This window comes from Poecilia formosa, unplaced genomic scaffold (genome assembly GCF_000485575.1).
Source record: "Poecilia formosa unplaced genomic scaffold, Poecilia_formosa-5.1.2 Scaffold1, whole genome shotgun sequence".
NCBI lineage: Eukaryota > Metazoa > Chordata > Actinopteri > Cyprinodontiformes > Poeciliidae > Poecilia > Poecilia formosa.
In genome coordinates, this window is record NW_006799940.1 from 4331897 (window position 1) to 4349706 (window position 17810).

The 17810-nt window shown below is 39.7% G+C and overlaps 2 protein-coding genes across 2 annotated transcripts; both read right to left on the reverse strand.

Annotated features, from left to right (window-relative positions):
* Positions 1-12098: 12098 nt before the first annotated feature.
* Positions 12099-14382, reverse strand: LOC103134199 (phospholipase A2 inhibitor-like). Its single transcript, XM_007546349.2, has 2 exons — positions 14250-14382; positions 12099-14176 (listed from the first exon to the last, which is right to left on the reverse strand). The coding sequence occupies exon 2, from the start codon at positions 14159-14161 to the stop codon at positions 13151-13153; it is 1011 nt and encodes a 336-aa protein (XP_007546411.1). The 5' UTR covers positions 14162-14176; positions 14250-14382; the 3' UTR covers positions 12099-13150.
* Positions 14383-14540: 158 nt separating this feature from the next.
* On the reverse strand, positions 14541-17803 carry LOC103134209 (leucine-rich alpha-2-glycoprotein-like). Its single transcript, XM_007546359.2, has 2 exons — positions 17317-17803; positions 14541-17177 (listed from the first exon to the last, which is right to left on the reverse strand). Exon 2 carries the CDS (start codon positions 17173-17175, stop codon positions 16171-16173), a length of 1005 nt encoding a protein of 334 aa, XP_007546421.1. The 5' UTR covers positions 17176-17177; positions 17317-17803; the 3' UTR covers positions 14541-16170.
* Between the last annotated feature and the right edge of the window lie 7 nt (positions 17804-17810).

Consider the following 17810-nt stretch of genomic DNA (forward strand, 5'->3'; position numbering starts at 1 on the left):
CCATCCATCCATCCATCCATCCATCCATCCATCCATCCATCCATCCATCCATCCATCCATCCATCCATCTACTGCTGATCTTAGCTTTCTTGACTTTTTATTTTATCTGTGGTCTAATGCATCCAGTTGAATAATTATTTCTTCACAAGAATTACATTAAAATAACTTTAGTTTCTTTGAGAAAAATCGCTGCCTTTCAAGTGTTAAAAATGTAGCATCACAGGCACATACATGATGACGGTGAACCCCCCCAAGCCAACAACTAAAGTAGATAACATGTTTAAGATCAATTTATTATTATTTAGAGAATAAGATGCAGGACATTACTGCTCTACCAGTGACGAGGTTTGTGAATATGTCACTTCTACAACATGTCAGTTTGGAAAAGAGAAACTTCTCCACCACCTCCTCCTCTGTGATGTTCTCAACTGAGCTCTAAGTCTTCCGCTCTGCAGCCTGAAAGCGAGAACATGAAGGTGGTCAGGAGGGAAGGGGACTGTTCAGACTGTCCACCCACTCACATCTTTTACTCCACAGCTATCTCCTCTGGCCAGCAGCAGATTCACACATGTCAAAGCCAGAGAAGAGGGCCTTTGTTGGCGCTGACAGGTGAAGGGAGGAATGTGAAAAGCATCCATTGTGCAACGGCACAATGCTCCCCTCACAGCAGATGCACATGCAAATACACATGTGTACCGTCAAGTTCAAATTTAGATCCACAATCGCATGTGTGTCCAAACATCACTCCTCTCCTGTCCGCCGCCTACCCACATCAGCAGACAAATGATTGCACTCACCCAAATCCAGCCCTGTTTCGTCTTTACACTTGCAGTCACGTGTGATGTGCTCTGCAGTGACCTGCCGTGATCTGCCAGCTATTCACAAGTTTTAACACCCACATGTTGCTCGTTCGTTGCATTCTGTGGGTGTTTGAGACAAGCAACAACAGATAAAAATGCTCATTATCCCCTCACCAAAAAACAGATATATTAACTTAACCAACCAACAGCTTTCCTCTTGAAAACAGCTGATTTAAAATGAAGCTTGTCTAAACTAAAATCTAGAAGAGACTCCAATCATTTTTAGCATCTCTGTTGGCATAAATGGAGTCAATATGGCCCCTTTTCTGAGTTACTTTATTATATTCTGATGTTTAATGTGATACTTTTCTTCACAATGGGTAAAACTGCCATGCCAGTAAATAATTGTTTTTAATAAAGTCACTTTTATGCCATAATTATTCCCACTTTGCTATTGCTTCTTGCAACCCTGTACCTGCCATGACAGCACTTCTTTGTCCCCTATTAAACTTCACAAGGTTGGAGAATACATTAAAAATGTCTCGGTATTTCAAATAGCAAACGACGCTATGTGATTATAATGTTCCCGAGGCCCACAGTAGCACAGTTCCTCTACCATGCTTAACACTGGCCGAGGAGCTTGTCCACAAATTTATTGTTTGATTCACGTAAAACAAAACTACGTGCTGGTTGCTATAAAGCTCAGCTTTGGTCTCATCTGACTTTGATTGGCAGCTGTCTTGGCAAAAAATATTTAAACGTGAAAGAAAACATCTAGTTGTGAGCTTGATCCAATGATGCTGTCCATCAGAGTGGGAGACCCACAGCCAAAGACAACCTGAGACAAATATGTTCCCTAACATGACCTTGCAGCAGTGATTTCTGGGAAAATTGTTCAGGACTGCTGCTGCAGAAGTGTAGATTCTTGTGCTCTCTTGGCCAGCCACAGGAGCTTCCACTGCTGTCTGCCTCCTTCCTCTATCCCTGTTTTCAGCATCCGACTCTAATAATAAACACGTCAACACTTGGAACCTGCTGTCAGATTAATCGATGGACTGATATGTCTGTTAGATCTGTCGGACAACATTTTGCTGAGGCAACAAGTCATACTGATTGACATCTTCTGTTGCGGAGTGTCACAGAAGTTGTGAGACGTTCCAGGTCTGTATGAATTTTTAGAATCGTTATGCAATTATTTGCGAGACTTAAAGGTTCCAGTTTTACACCGACAATGAGCTAAAGAATGGGTGAAAAACAGGAGCATCTGGAAAAGACTGACTGAAATAAGGTGGTTATACTGAAGGGAGGAAAATACTTGAAAGCAAAACAGGCTTAGCGAATAACAATAGATTGTGGCAGCATGAAGCTGGAGTGAACAGAGGCTTTGGAAATTACACCAACTGACTCTGCAGGAAATGGGGAAACTAATTAAACACAAGTGCCATAAAAACAAAGTTAAATCTAAAACACATAACTCCAAACATAATAATCAGAACATTGAACTGAGAGTTTTCACTAAGTTTTCCACCTTTCTCTTAACAGTTAAGAATGAGGTAAAGGTAAAGGTCATTTTATCTAGATAGCACATTTTCAGCAACAAGGCAGTTCAGAGTGCTTATGAGTAACATAAAAATGTTGCATGAGTCCAAAAAGAGATGAGCTGCATGTACTTTTCAAGGTTTTGTGTTAAAAAAAAAATCAAAAACAATAATTTCTCAATGTGAGTTGAGTAAGTGAATAAGTTTGCTCAACTTAAAGGTTTACATAATTGTTTTCAGCACAAGATTATACACGTGGTCCTAAAAAGGCAGTTTAAGAAGCAAATAACACAAGCACCTAATTTGTATAGATTTATGACTATTATTGTTATATCTTGCAATAATTCCAGCAAAAAAAATACACAGAATTATTCCGATCCCCCGGCTTTTTCATAGCTCTCAATGGGTTCCTGACTCCCTGCTTTAAACATCTATTTTAGTGCTTACTGTCAGTGTTTACATTAGCCCGCCTCAGATTTTCATCAACAGCTGCATGCAGAGAAGGCTGATAGCAGTCATCTGCAGTGCATGCATGTCATGTTTGTTCAGTTCGACGCCGCCGTGGGAACAATCCCGCGTTACCGCCCGGCGTCAAGCCCGTGTGATTCTGTACATAAACACTCAGGCCGAACCTTTTGTACGCTTTCAGAGCAGATTTACTGTGCGCTCCAAGCAGATGGAGGGGGTGTCACCAGGAGAGCTGGTGTTGGTCAGCTTTCAGGAAATCAGTGCGACTCCTGAAATGTCACGTTATGTCCAGTCGAGCCTCGGGGCTGATTGTTGAGTGTTGACGTGGCCGGTTTTGAGTGTCACCCAACAGTTTCGATGACAGCGCGGAAGCACAGACTTGTCTCCCTCTTCCCTTCTCCCTCGACCTTTTAGTAGGGGGAGATTGTCAACACCTGTTCCCCTTCTAAAAATAGGGAAACCCCTGTGCACAAATGAACGGACACACAGACAAACTCAGACAAATCATGTTGCAGAGTGGTACTCTTTTTTTTTTTTTGCCGTAGGGGAAAGATTCATCTCACCAGTTTATTTCAACAAACTTGAATATTATCATATCGACAAGAGATAAAACCTGCATTTTTATCCTGCTGGAGTAAGAATGCATGTGCAAAATGCCATGGCTTAGCAACCTGCCTCTCGGAGGCATTTCTTCATTCAAGAGATATTTACAGTTGCCGGAGAGGGAAAAGGTAATCTCCCTAATGGCAGATTCTGAAGACGACAAAAAATAAAAATCATATTCCGGGAGATGTTGTTGTTGCTTTAACAAGGAGTGTTTTAAATGCATGCGTAGGTGAGCCCCGGAGCACTTCAATTCAGAAGGCGACCTGCATCAAAATTGCCTGACAATAATTACACAGATTAAATATGACCTTCTGTGAAGCGGTAGGAGGAGATGCACCTAACCCAGAAAAACACATCTCTCCAAAGTGGATTCACATTTCTCTCGTCGCCTTTCACCTGATCAATTTTAGAGCTCCTACCTTTCAGAATGTTCTCTTGGAAAATCTTCCGCTTATCTGCCTGTGGCATTTCAAATGTGCAGATGAAAAAAAAAATGCATGAAATTTATTTAACCTAATGCATCTGCCGGTGGAAGCTCTAATATTTTGGATCCCTTGCTACTTGTAATTCAAGATGTTGTTCTAAAGGATTAAACATCGCAACAAACGAAATGTAATAAATTGAGTTCAAAGAGTTCATGCCCGTTTGACTTTTGCACATTTTGCCAAACCACAAAAAAAAGGTTCAATGAATTTCATTGGGACTTTAGATGATAGATCAGCCCAAAATAATGCATAACAGAGGAAGGAAAATACATGGTTTTCCATTTTTATGACAAATAAAAACCATTTGGCATGGATATGTGTTCAGCCCCTTTTATCTGATACCCCTGAGTTAAATCCACTGTGAGAAATTGCCTTGTCATTTAACTTTTTGACCTACTTTTAATAAGCTTAGTTAACTACTGTATGTAATCTTTTGCACTTGGATGTTTTTTAAGGGTATCAAAATGAGGGGGCGGGAAAGGCAAATGCAAACCACACATATAGATTACATTTGCGCTCAACTTTTTCTTGCCCGACCACAAGCAAATAACTAAACTTATTCGAATGTGTTAAGGTTTTTGCTTCTAATGTGAAAATATGTCAATTTGAAGGAGTACTTTTGCAAGGCTGACAGACCAATGTTAGTTAGCAGCAGAATTAATTTTTTTTTTTCTTTTGGTAAAGTTCAAAACCTACCTGGATTTATAATGGAGCCAATAAAACTGAATGATAGATACAACTTTCTATGTGAGAATGATTTGCATGCAGAGATGCTCTCGGATGTATTTTTCATTTTAGGCAATAACTCAGTTCCGCAGGGAGCCAAACGTGGCCTTGAGAACGGTTAAATTCAACATGTAGACACTTTGAGTAATACTTAGGAGTGCACTGAGAATATTCCAGTGGTGGTGTATCATATTGTCAGTTTTTTTTATTACATGGTAATTTACATTAATGCTTAGAGAATATTGCTGCTAGGAAACATGCAATGCAGGAAACAAAGAAGGATAATGTCAGGAGTTGCACTTGGTCCGAGTCTAGTCTCAGTATCCCGAGGTTTGCTGGGGAAGTTATGGTCTCATTTGTTCTGGTTGTTAACCGCTTTTGTGGGGATTTTCTTTTTTACATGAAAAAGAAGCTGAGCGCCTCTGGGCCATCACAGTGAATGCTGGTGAGTCTCACGGAGGCAATGTGGTCTTATCACCGTGAAAACATCCACACGCTCAACGACACCTGTTCTCTGCTGATGATAAGTAAAAGCTGAGCAGATTCACACCAGAACCTTTCTTCTGATGCATGTAAATCAAATCACAGGTAGCAATGTGGCTGTTATGAACTAATTAGTTTAATCCGTTATCCTTTTCTGTGGCATTTAATCGGTTTCGTAAATTATAGTTCATCAAGTCTAACATGGAAGGATTTGTTTTCAATTCACATGCACAGTCGGGGTCGTTAAATAATTGTTACTGCTTATTGTTCATGATTATATTAGTTTTATTCAGTACATTGAATAACTATAAAAATGAAGTATTGAAAGTGTAATAGCTTTCTCATACTAATGGAACCTTATTACACTTCATGTTTGGGGGGGCTTATGGAGGCTTGAAGCTCCATAATCTATTCAGAATCTATTCAGAAACATTTTAATACTTTATGTGTCTTGGTGAACGTAGCTTGTCGTGAAAATTCTAATTTAAGAAATTTTGACTTTTACGTTTAAAGTAAATCTCATTTTTCCCTTCATTATTACAAAAACTTCACATTAACTTTGCCTTGATCTGAACAAGCCTCTATGTCACTGTTAAATCCCCACAGCATGATGCTGCCACCACCATGCTTCACCGTGGAGGCAGTGGGTTTGAATTGATGTTCGATATTAGCTCCTCAATACACACCTTGATTTGCGTGCAGGTCAAAAGTCATCAACGACAAGTCAAAGTGCATGTGCGTGTCACGTTTCAGATTCAAAACCTTCTCTTTTCTCTTCACAATGCAAAATCCCGAAATGTTAATGTTTGTGGTTATAATGTGTCAACATGTAGAAAAAAAAAAAAAATCAAGAGGTATGACTAGTTTTGCAAGGCACCGTATGTGAAGACCCTGAGCCCAGAGCTCACTGAAAAGATTATAAATTATAGCTGCCTCGGGATTGACTGTGATTCCTCCAAAGGACAAGAATGTTCCTGGGGACCAGACAGTTAAAAGTCAGACCTTGAAATGAACTGAACAGTCTGGAAACCGTCTGCATTAACAATGAGAAGATGAAGAGTCCTCCGGAGTTTTATCTAGTTATGCTTAATTCCCAGCTCCTCCTCTCGTCGGCAGAAATTCCCAGTGGGTATTTTTTTTAAATCTTTTCCCTCAGCAAAATGGTCCCTTTGAAAGTAGAAATTGGAGAAATAAAGTAAAAACCATTTTAATTCAACTCACTATTGGCTTCATATTAACGTGTAATCTCTTCTTTGCATTCCATTTCACTTGGCTGACATTGCAGAGTCCTCTGGAAATAAACCAAACTCCAATCCAGCAAGTATGCGTACGCCACGTTTGATTTAAAATTCAGGACCTTTAAATATTTATTCTCATTGTTCTCCTCTTTTCGGTGCGTCGCTCAGGGTTTAGCTCGTCAGTCTTGTGTTTTGTGCTCTATGCATCGCCGTTGTGCAGAGCTCCTTTGATCAAGCCTTGCGAGGACAGGTCGCTTCAAATAACTTTGTTCAAAGCCAAAGCTGGTTAAAGCCGCCTGAGTTTATTTGGAAATCAATCGGTCCCTTTCTGGGTTTTCTTAGCAAATGGATTTAATTAGCGTTATAAACAGTAGCATGAAAGGCAGGGCTTTCCAGCTTTGTAGAGCTTGTATTGTGAGGAGCTAAAACAGCTGTCTGTTGTTAAAGTCGTGGTGTTTGCCCTTCACTGAAAGACTTTAAAAACAGCTACAGAGGGCATATTTTAATTAATCTTCTATGCAGTAATAGCCCTGTGCCACTTCGTTTTTTTTTTGTTTTTTGTAAAGGACATCCAACTATTGAAACTGGTCTTGCGAGACCAAACCTGATGGAACTGATATGTACACTTATGACCCCTGTTCTTCAGAGACAAAATACTTTGATGAAGTAAATCATTATCCTGATTCGAAAATTACAATTAGATCAGGCTTGTATTATATAAAAATCAGGTTTAGCGACAGCAATACCTCAGTCACCTGTCCTCTGAGACTCGTCTCTCTCACAAGAGAGTTCACACATGCATTTTTTTAATGTGTGAAAACATGACGGTTGGCAATATGGAAATGTGCAGCCTTGGGCTTGTAACTACTTGAGCTAATGTGGAGGAATGTTTTAAAACTAGATGCGAATGTGCTATATTCGTCTCATAATAAATGAAGCCCTCTCAGCTCAGGAGACTGATTCTTGCATCAACTCCTCACATTTAATAGTTACATAAGACAGGAGAGGAAATGCATGCAAAAATAGGAGTTGTGAAATTAGGTCACTTGCTATGGAAAAAATAATTTCATGAAATGAACAAGTACATTTTCACAGAAACTTGTTGCATGCGGTCTCTGTAGGACATGCATTTGCTTGCGTTCTTGCTGAGACTTAACAGGAGGAGCCGTCACATTTGTCTGATAGTTTCATCTTCACGTCACTCCAGTTTGAGTTTGATCAAAAGGACAATCCTGCACACATGGGATCATTAAACATTGATGCAGGCTGCAGGAAGGTAACAAATTGTTTTGTATAAATTACCGGTGTTCTAAATTTATGTAAAAATACTGGTAAATATAAATTTGCTTGCTTACAATTGTGATTGCTTTTAAAAATCCTAATAATCAAGAGAACAAGCAACTGAAATTAGCTTTCTCTGGACTCAGCCTTAGACACAGAGGTGTAGCTCATCAAAGCTTGAAGTGCTCGACACTGACAGTTGACGTGGTTCAGGCATCTGTTAAGGACCCCCTCCTTTTAGAGTTTAAACAAGTAGGTCCTAATAGGAGATGGAGACTAAGAACCCACTAGAGGAGCTATTGGCCTGGACACGGGATCCCCCAAAATCAGCTGAGGAGTTGTCATTTGGAGTGGGATTTTCCTCAAGTACCTGTTAACCCCTATGGTGGATGGACATATGAACTTCCTTTTCCATGCTAAAGTAAGGACATCCTTGGCATACAGAAGCTTGTCCTAACCTTAAACCTTCATAAGTTGTTTATAAAATCTTCCAGCAGTTGTTTTTTTCCCATCCAATTGGATTCAAGCTTGACCTCATAAACAGCTGTACTGACCTCCTCTCACAGCGTATTAATGGCACATGATATTCGTTAGTAGCCCTGACCTTTCTGAACATGCTGCGAACACGTTTCAGTAGCTGCCCGGGACCTCAGCGTGACTCTACACCAGCCACAACAATAACAGGTGAAAGTCCTGTTGCAGACACTGCAGAAAGCCTCTTGGGACGTAAAGAAAAACGAAAAAAAATAAAAAATAAAAAATAGTACAAGCAGACATGACAATTTACAGAAGCGGATTCAACAAGTCGCAGTGGATATACAAAACGTCAAATGGCGATGAAATGTGTTGTCTTTGTGCCTGGAGGTAATAAAATCCTTTGGAACATTTGTCTCTTCTGTTGGGGGTCACTGCATTTGATTACAGACGAAAACCAATGGGGAAGTAAATCTGCCACAGCTTGGAAGAAAATCAAGTGGCACAAGAAAAGTAGTGAAAGAATTCCTTGGACAAATTTCAGCGGGACTTATTTCACTCACCACAGGAGGACATATTTATTTACAAAAGCAGCTCCAGTCAAGGAGAACAGAAGGACCTTGAAAAGGAAGAAAAAGTCTGACATTTTTAAACAGGCGATGAACTGCTCAGTCGAAGAGATTTACAGTTTTTCAAGCTGAACCCCGAGGTGGATGGTGTAGTGTGAAACTATCCCTAAGCAAAATTAACAATATAGTTTTACTTATATAGTAGTAAACAATTTGTAGTAAAAGATATTCTTCAATACTTTGATGACGTAATCTTTCGATCTTCTCATCCTGAAGATTGACAAGGAGAAGGAGTCTGTGATATTTCAAAAAGTAAAAGTAAATCACAAATGGAATAATTGACCAAATTTTGGTAATATTTTCGATAATTTTTAGGAGATGTTTTATTTTACTGAGCATAACAGTTTCTCCCAAAAATTTTTTTTAGTATGATTTACTAATAGAATTTTGTTTTCAGATTTTGCACACATCGTTTCCAGTGTGATAAACATTTTCAGAGGTTGGTGCCCTGAGGTTTTTCTTTCAGAAAAGAAACCCAATTTGACTGAACTAATCCTCTACACAAAACCAGGTCAGTGTTTTTGTTTAAAATGAGCACTTTAAGCACGCTCTACATTTAAAAAAGAAAATCGTTATTATGTGCACCCGCATTCAATTGTTGTCGTAAATTGCATGTCTAGATATATGTTCTGGTCTGTAAACACCTGTCTCTTTGAATTTTGCCTCTCAGGTTTCAACAACACTTTATTCCATCGGGAAAATGGCCTCAGTTTGTGGTAAACTATTAAGCTTAACGTCCATCAACGGAAAGCCAGCTAATAGCCTATTTCCTTGGAGATCTGGAGCGGCCATTTACAAGAACGAGTTATAAGGCAGGGTAAGTGACCTCTGTTCTCCTTGCCTATAACAAGATAATGCACAGACGCATTACCACATGTCTACCTCAAGTGTGTTGTTATGTGGAGTGGAGATTTATGAGCCGGGAAATGAGATTTGGAACATTTCTGAAAGATTATGATGAATGAAGATGCATTTGAAAGCCCGTGATCATCCCTCGCCCCACGCTGACCTTTAGCTATATATCGATTAGATGTGCAAGCAGCAAAATCTGTGGGATAAACACATGTGTGTGTGTGCGTGTGCGTGTGTGTGTGTGCGTGTGCGTGTGTGTGTGTGCGTGTTCGCAGGCGTGGGCGAAAAGCTTTTGAAGATTGATAAAAGGCTTCGCTGGAATGTTTTACAGGGCATTAAGTTTCATGATAATAGCCTCAAATTTCTAAAAGCAGAAGCAGTGTGACTTTCTTCACCCACCAGGAGAAAAGCTTTTAATGAGTCTAACAACCGCTTTTCTTATTGTAGACTTAGACAAACGTTAAAAGGTTAGTGTGACTAAAGAAATGTCAACGATGAAGAGAAAAATGGGCACTGCAGCAGATAAAAAAGGCCTTTTATTCTTGTAGGTGTTCTTTATTTTATATATATGTTAATTTTATATATATGTTATAGTTTGGCGATTTTCTTTTAAACTGTTATCAAATGAAGTACATAGAGTTTGTCTAGGGCAATTAGTGTGTTACGTCTGTCCATGACAGCATCCATAACCCCAAATGTGAGAGCCCTTTTTGCCTAAGCTTTAAAAATCACAAGAGGTTGCTTAAAATATTTGACCACAAACCGTGATATTCCGTCAAGAAGCTGCATCATCTTCAATTTTAACATATTCTGTTCACATAAACCAATGTTTTGACATCTAATATACTTTTGATGTGACATACAAAAGCTCCTGTAACAATGTGTCTTATTTTGCCTCACTGGCGTATCTAAAGATCCCCTTTTTGCTCTGCACTCAGTGTATGAGTGTCCTCTAGTGGCTGAGTTGTTATAATCTGAATTAGTTAAGAAATAGTTCTAAGCCCCCATGTCAAGCTATTTAGACTGTCAGTGAAGAAAAACTGGATCTAATTTCATCAGTGTAGACTGAGACTCTGCAAGGCGCTATGTGTCATTCAGTAATATTTCCAGATGAGGTTGCCGCATTAAGTAACATTGTACAAATTTCAGTGGATGTCACTGGATGTGAGGTATGTGTTGGGTCAGTAAGTGGCAAAGCTGCTCTCCTCTCCCTCCTCGCTCTCTGCTGGGCTACAGCTAGTTCTCCACATCAGAGGCCAACATGAATGATCAGGCTAGTAAGCATGGCAACCAAAGACGATGCATAAATAATTTTTCTGTAATTGTAAGTTGCTTTTCCCCCATAAACACACTGAGCAGTGTCTAAACGAGGGTGACTGACAGTGCTAAGACCTTCCTCCTGGCTCTGATTGGTTGTTTCTGACTGGAAGTTGATGGTGATAGTTTTAACAAATATGTAAAGAAAAAAAAAAACAAAACAAACAAACAACATACTGTTTATAAAAGTTAAATGCAGCAGTTTGAGCAGCTCCAGTCAACTGATCCAGCATTATACTCCATGTACCTGGATCCTGTTTGTAAGTTTTTGTTCAGTTTTTTTTTTTTTTCATTAAAGTCTGCTCTCCATTTGGGTCTAATGATCAGACCAAAAATCATGACACAAATTTGATTAAATATAAGTAAAGCCAAATGTCTGGCTTTAGAAAAGGCGTTTCATTTTACTGATGATTTGTCATCTTGCAGAGAGGAAACCTGATATACTCACTATAAACAAAGAAAAAACTGCCAACATCAATGTTGTGTTGTAAATTGTCTAATATATCCTAATGAGCAGCTATCAGATATAATAATATCTGCGTTGTTACAACTTGAAACCAGAAAATGCCTGAAAACCGTATCAGTAGTAAACACCGAACGGCAGCATGCCGGCCAGAAAACACAACACCTACTAATCATTGCCGTTTCTCCAAGAAACGCTGTGTTGTCCACTTAAATATGTCCAAGCCTTGGGGTTTGGAGAAGCACAAACAGATTAAATGTCCCACCTAAAAGGAAGCAGGAGTTATAAAGAAAGAGGAGAAGACTCACTTTCTTCAAAACAGATGCTCGAGTCCCGAGGGGGTTCTAATAAAAGAGAATTAGGATTCGAACCATTCGGCCCACTTCCTCTACCTTTAACCTTCAGGATGCAATTCAAGCAAACATAAAGGAAGACATACATCAAACGTCTCAAGTTCTGTTTCCCGCCTTTTGGGGAACACCTATGAGAGAGGTTTAATTTTCATAAGTACCAGCATCCAGAGGCTGCCATGATTCATGTTTTAGAAGAGTTATACATTAGAGCCCAGCACACCTCAGTGCGATTGAGGCTCCAGGACCAGAGTGTGTGGGCACAGCGATGGTACACACAAATACAACGCGATAAAGGAAAACAGCCAAAGAAAAAAGAAAGAAGTAGATATTTAAACACATCCAGCAGAGGTCAGTTTCAAGACTCGGCCATTTTTATTGCCCACACACCCACGCCCACGTACTGAACATCATTAAAAACAAAAGGGCACCGCTGAAACAATGTAGCAATCTGCGATGCAGCCGACTGAGACAGATTTGTTGCTGAAAAGGCTGCGCTGCACGAATCTTACAAGAGAAAAGCCTTCATTTTCACGCAATTCTTCACCCATAAAAATGTGGGATTTGATTGCAGTTTCTGTCCGGTATTTTTAGTTCCTGTGTTTGAACACTGCAATTACTCAGTTTTTCAACAGGAGGTTGGTTTTAGCAGGCATAGAATAAATGGGAAGTTTTCATACTTTTATTTTTACAACCAGATCGATTCTGTAAATGAAAGGCAACATATACGTAGATGTTTGAAAATATTTTCTAATAAAATTGTGCAAACATTTTTGTTTAGATCTTTTTACAATGGCACGGCTCAATGAAGTTCAGTGTGACTAATTCCCTTTTGAAGCAAATGTCAATAACCTCTGCGTAATGTAGTTTTATGTAAGGATGCAAAAAAAACTGATATGGCTGAAGTTCACATTCCTGTAGGACAACCCGAATCGTAAAACCAGAGCTTCATTTTACAAAATATTAGAAGATATTTAATCAATAATTTGTGCCAAGGCTTGAAAATTGCTCACAGACACTCAAACTAGGCCAGAACAGTTTTGCAAAGAATTTGGAACCACATTAGTCTCTAGACATGCAACTCTGATCGAGACACTTCACTGAAGACTTGAGGCAGCAACACAGGTGGAAAATATTTCCACCCAGACTCAGGGGAGACAGCTTTCACTTCACAATGACGATCAGCATTTTTGTCTACTGCATAGAATCCAAATAAAATACAGTGACGGTTTTGGTTGCAGCATAACAAAACGTGAAACAGTCTGAATATGTTTGCAAAGGCATTGTAAACATTGTAAAAGGCTCCAGAGAATTTGAAAATATTGGACTTTCAGAAAACACCTCAGGAGAACACAGCAATGTTTATCATTATTTATTTACTTGACGTGCAACCAAAAAAGGGAACAAAAGTCAAATATTTACTTTTCTGCATTTTCTCATTCATTGTAATCTTACACCAAGCTGACTGTCAGTTAGAGACGACACTTGTCGATTTTTCAGTGCCTTTGGGTTATCGCAAGTCACCTCCGTCTCAAAGAGAACATTTTGCCGATGGTTGGTGAGCCACCTCCACAAGTACTCCATCTTCCCATCACACTCCCAGGGGTTCCCCGTCAGGATTATCTGCACAGAGGGATTAACCCCATCCAGCAGGCCTGCGGGGAGGTGGCGAAGCTGATTCTGATTCAGCAGCAGAAGCTCAAGGTTTTGAAGTCTGTGTAGGAGGTTCACTGGCAGATCCTGAAGCCGATTCTCCTGCAGGTACAGGTATTTTAGTTGCAGATTATGAGCAAATAATTGAGGTTTAAGGGTTATTAATTTGTTCCCAGCCAGATTTAGCGTCTCCAGGTGATGCAGGTTCCTGAACACGTCGGCTTGCAACTCTTGAAGACTGTTGCCGTCCAGATCCAGGGTCTGCAGAAGGGGAAGTTTGCGAAGCAGAGCGGCCGAGAGGTTTGTCAGATGGTTACCGGACAAATCCAGATAGAGAAGGCTGCTGTTGCCAGAAAACCATGCAGGGTCGGCTTCTGGCAGCTGGTTGCTTTTCAGCACCAGGTTGCGAAGCGAGCTGTGACTGAACACGTTTGCGGGCAATTTAGCTAGCTTGTTTCCTGTGAGATCCAAAGTGTCCAAGTGGGATAAGGAGACCAATAGATCTGAGGAAAGGTTTGCCAGATTGGTGTGATAGAGCTGCAGCTTGTTTAGGAACGGCACAGCGCTCAGATCGCCGGCAGTGACGCTGCTGAGGTGTGTGCTTTGGATGGATATTAGTGTGGTGTTGGTAGGAAAACCAGTTCTAGGAAAATCTGTGAGGCCACCTTTGCTGCACACCACCTCAGCAGCTGAAGGCTCAAAAGAGCACGAGCATCGATCCGGACACGAGTGAGCACTTCTTCTATGGTAGTCAAATTCAGCTAGTGCAATGAAAGTGACAAGGAGCAACAACTTCATCTCTGCAGGGAAACTCTGGAAAACAAAATCACTTTAAGAACAAATCAACACTTTATTGTATAAATGGTTCTTGTTAATGTATGCCTACCTGAAAAGAGCAGCAGGAACTCGACTCCTTTCAAGTCTGGACTGTTTTTCACACAAGGCTGAGCATATTAGGGCAGTGAATCAGGATGAAATGTTGCAAAAGGCAAACAGAGCAGAGCAAATAAAGTGGTTACTGTTTTCTTGTACTTTGTAACAGCAACAATGTAGCTGTTAAAATCAATATCTTCTCCTTCCTGTCTTGCAAAAACCTTTTTAATTCATATATTATTGCAAAGGATTTTTTTTAAAACATGCATATAACTGAAAGGAGAAAATCCAAAACACGTCCAAGGCTGATTCACTTATATGTTTATTATAAAAGAGACGTGTGGGAAGAGGTGATAATGACATGTCACTTAAAGCCTTGCTACTATAGTCACATTCAATCCAGGGTTGAAATTCAACAACAAAAGACAAAATGGTCGCATTCCTACCTTTTTATATTGTCAACATGTGAAATGTAATTTATTAATTGAAGCAGAAACAGGTGGGATATTTTCTTTTTGTTGGATTTCAGAACCACCGTCAAGCACTTAGTATTGATAGAAACCCATCCAATACCATTTTATGGTCTTTGAAAAGTCTGAAAGAAAAACTAAAATCTCTCATAAAAAGGTTTTAAATGGGACCAATCGAAACCCAATCATGGCATGCTGAAACAATTGCTCAAAATTTTAATAGAAAAGGAACACGGCTAGATTCAAACGTTTGCACTAAACAAGTAGCTGCAAACTTTCCTAAACTATCTTTGCAAATTTCAGTCTAGTCCTGTCGAGCCTTTCTGAGAAGAGTCGAAGTCCAAAGCGACCAAACTCCTCTCTGGAGTAAAGGCAAATGTAAAACGCAAACATTCAAATGTCTGCAAAAAGTTTTTTTTTTGTTTTTTTTTTTGGAAAGAAATTTTAAAATGTCCACAAGTCATCGTATTGCTTTGGTTGCATCTTTATCCATTTCCTTTAAAAAAAATAAAATAAAAATCTTCAGTGCTTGCATTAACAAATGATTAATGAATACATGTCCCTGCCCAAACAAAAACAAGCTAATGGGAAATCTTAAACATTTAAATCTTATTGATATAAAACATTTCTTAAAGGATGGCTACAGAATTAACAGTAAGTTTATTTTACTGAAATGTCAGGATGAGCCAAAATCTCCAATGCATCAGCAGATAACTTCTTGTTCAGATTAGGAAGCCCCAGTGGCTAAAGCTAACAGCTAACCCAAGAGGAAAAAAGACCAAACCAATCTTCTGCATCTCAAAACTGTCATTGTTAATTTAGTATGTTTTAAATAACTGTTATATTTGCACTTAAAAATAAAATGATATTCTGTTTTTGCACACCATCTTGGCCAACAAGAATTCAGTCCAATTTTATACAGAAAACAATGGTTATTTACTTCAGAAAAGAAAGTTGGTGGTGCACCACCAATGACCTTCCAGTGTTTAAACATGCATGAAGAAAAAAAACATATAAAATAGTTCCAGAAGACATACAAAAAAAAAAAAAATAAAAAATCTGGCAGATTTTTAAGATCAATAAAAGTGTTCACTTGAACAACTGTTAACTTTTTACATCTTTTTATTCTTATATTACAGATACAACATAACTGTAATATAAAAAAAAATATACACATTTTGTTTTCATTTAGGTTTCATATAAAAAGACTAATGGAATAGCACAACACTTCTATTTCCCAAGTAATCATTTTTTTATATGACCAACCAAACATGCTTTGATTGCACCGTCATAAACCGATGTGCCATTTCTGCGATTTTAGACATGTTAAGGACGTAGAACTTTGCTTCAGACGAGCCAATATCTTCAGCTTCTGTGAAATTAACAGCTTATACAATTTAACAGGACCTCAGTCAAAAAAAAAATCATGAATTAGCCCTTTTATACACCTAATTACAGTCAGAATCAGGAAGGTTGAGACCCGATGTTCAGATCGTTTTCTGTAAGGGAAATTACCGAGCGCCCTGCGAGAGACTCGGGCAATGAACAGGTGATGTTGTCTGCCAACAAAACCTTCTTCTTGTTTCTCTGAAGCCACCTCCACAGGTACTCTGCTTCCCTGTCACAAAGTAGTGGGTTGACAGACAGGTCCAGTCCACCTTCCTCAAGGGAGCTCAGCGAGTCAAGGAAACCTTTGGGGATGCGGCTGAGCTGGTTGTCATCCAGACTGAGATGTGTGAGTCTGGCGAGTCCCTGGAAGAGGTACTGTGGGAGTTTGGCGAGCTTGTTTTGAGAGAGCAACAGAGAAGTGAGGTTGTGTGTGAACTGGAAAACAGACGCATCCAAAGTCTCAAGCTTGTTGTTTTGCAGGTTTAGCCTCTCGAGTTTAGTCAGATGGTCCAGGGAGTTTGGTGGCATCTTTTCCAGTCGGTTGTTGGACAAGTCAATATTCTCTAGGTGAGGGAGCCTCTGAAGCAAATCAACTGGGATCTCTGTTAGATGATTTTCAGAGAGGTCCAACCAGGTCAAGCTGCTGTTATGAGGAAGCCACTTTGGATCTGCCCGCTTAATCTGATTGTTCTTAAGAACCAAGTTTCGAAGTGGAGCATCGCCAAAGACGTCTACAGGCAGATCACTCAGCTCGTTTCCGGTCAGATCCAACGTATGCAGCTGAGGAACTCCTCTGAGTAAATGAGACGAGAGGCTCTGAAGCTGGTTCCCATAAAGATGGAGCTCTTTCAGAAGTGGTGTTGCTTTGAGGTGGTGTTCTGATATGGAGGTGATGTTTGTCAGCTGAATTGTCAGCATGGTGGTGTTCTCTGGAAGACCCGCTGATGGATACTCCGTCAAAGGAACTTCACTACAAACGACCTCCACACTTGTGGGGTAGCATTTGCACAAAGCTGGACAGGAAAAACTGCCGTGGCAGAAGAATGCCAGGAAGAGAAAAGCAGCAACACAGAACTTCATCGCTAAAATAAAACAGAATGAGAACATGGCAGTTTAAATACCTGGAGAGATATTGCAAAATGAGTGATGGCAAATAAAACTTAAGAAATCTATTCTAGTTTTCACAAGAAATTGCTCAGAAACAAACAAAAAAAGACTTACTGCGGTATTCCAGTTAAGGATCAACTAGACTGTTCCAGCAATGGTCACTTGCAAATTGCTGTCATTTAAGGGGTCAAATCCTGTGATCTAATCATTACTTATTGTGTAAATAATGAAATGTCCCTGCACAGTTACTTTTCAAGGCCATGCGCAGTTGCAACAGAGTTGCAGGGAAAGTCCAAACCCGTGAAAAGGAGTATTTTTCAGTCCGACTGAAAAATACTGAAAAGGTGCAGAAAAGGTCACACAGCAAGGGGGGAGATTTAAAATTAATCTGTCGGAAAACTGGTCATAACTGAGTCTTTCGGCAGGATAATGATTCAAAACAAATGGCCAAATCAAAAACACAAACTGTTAATCAGAATCAAATTGAAGCCTCTTTCATGGCCAAAGAAAACCTGAGAAGACGACATGAGGGAAGACGCAGGAATCTGCATAATCTCTACAGATCGTCCAAATAGTAATTGCCAGAAATCCATTCCAGACTTTTCCAA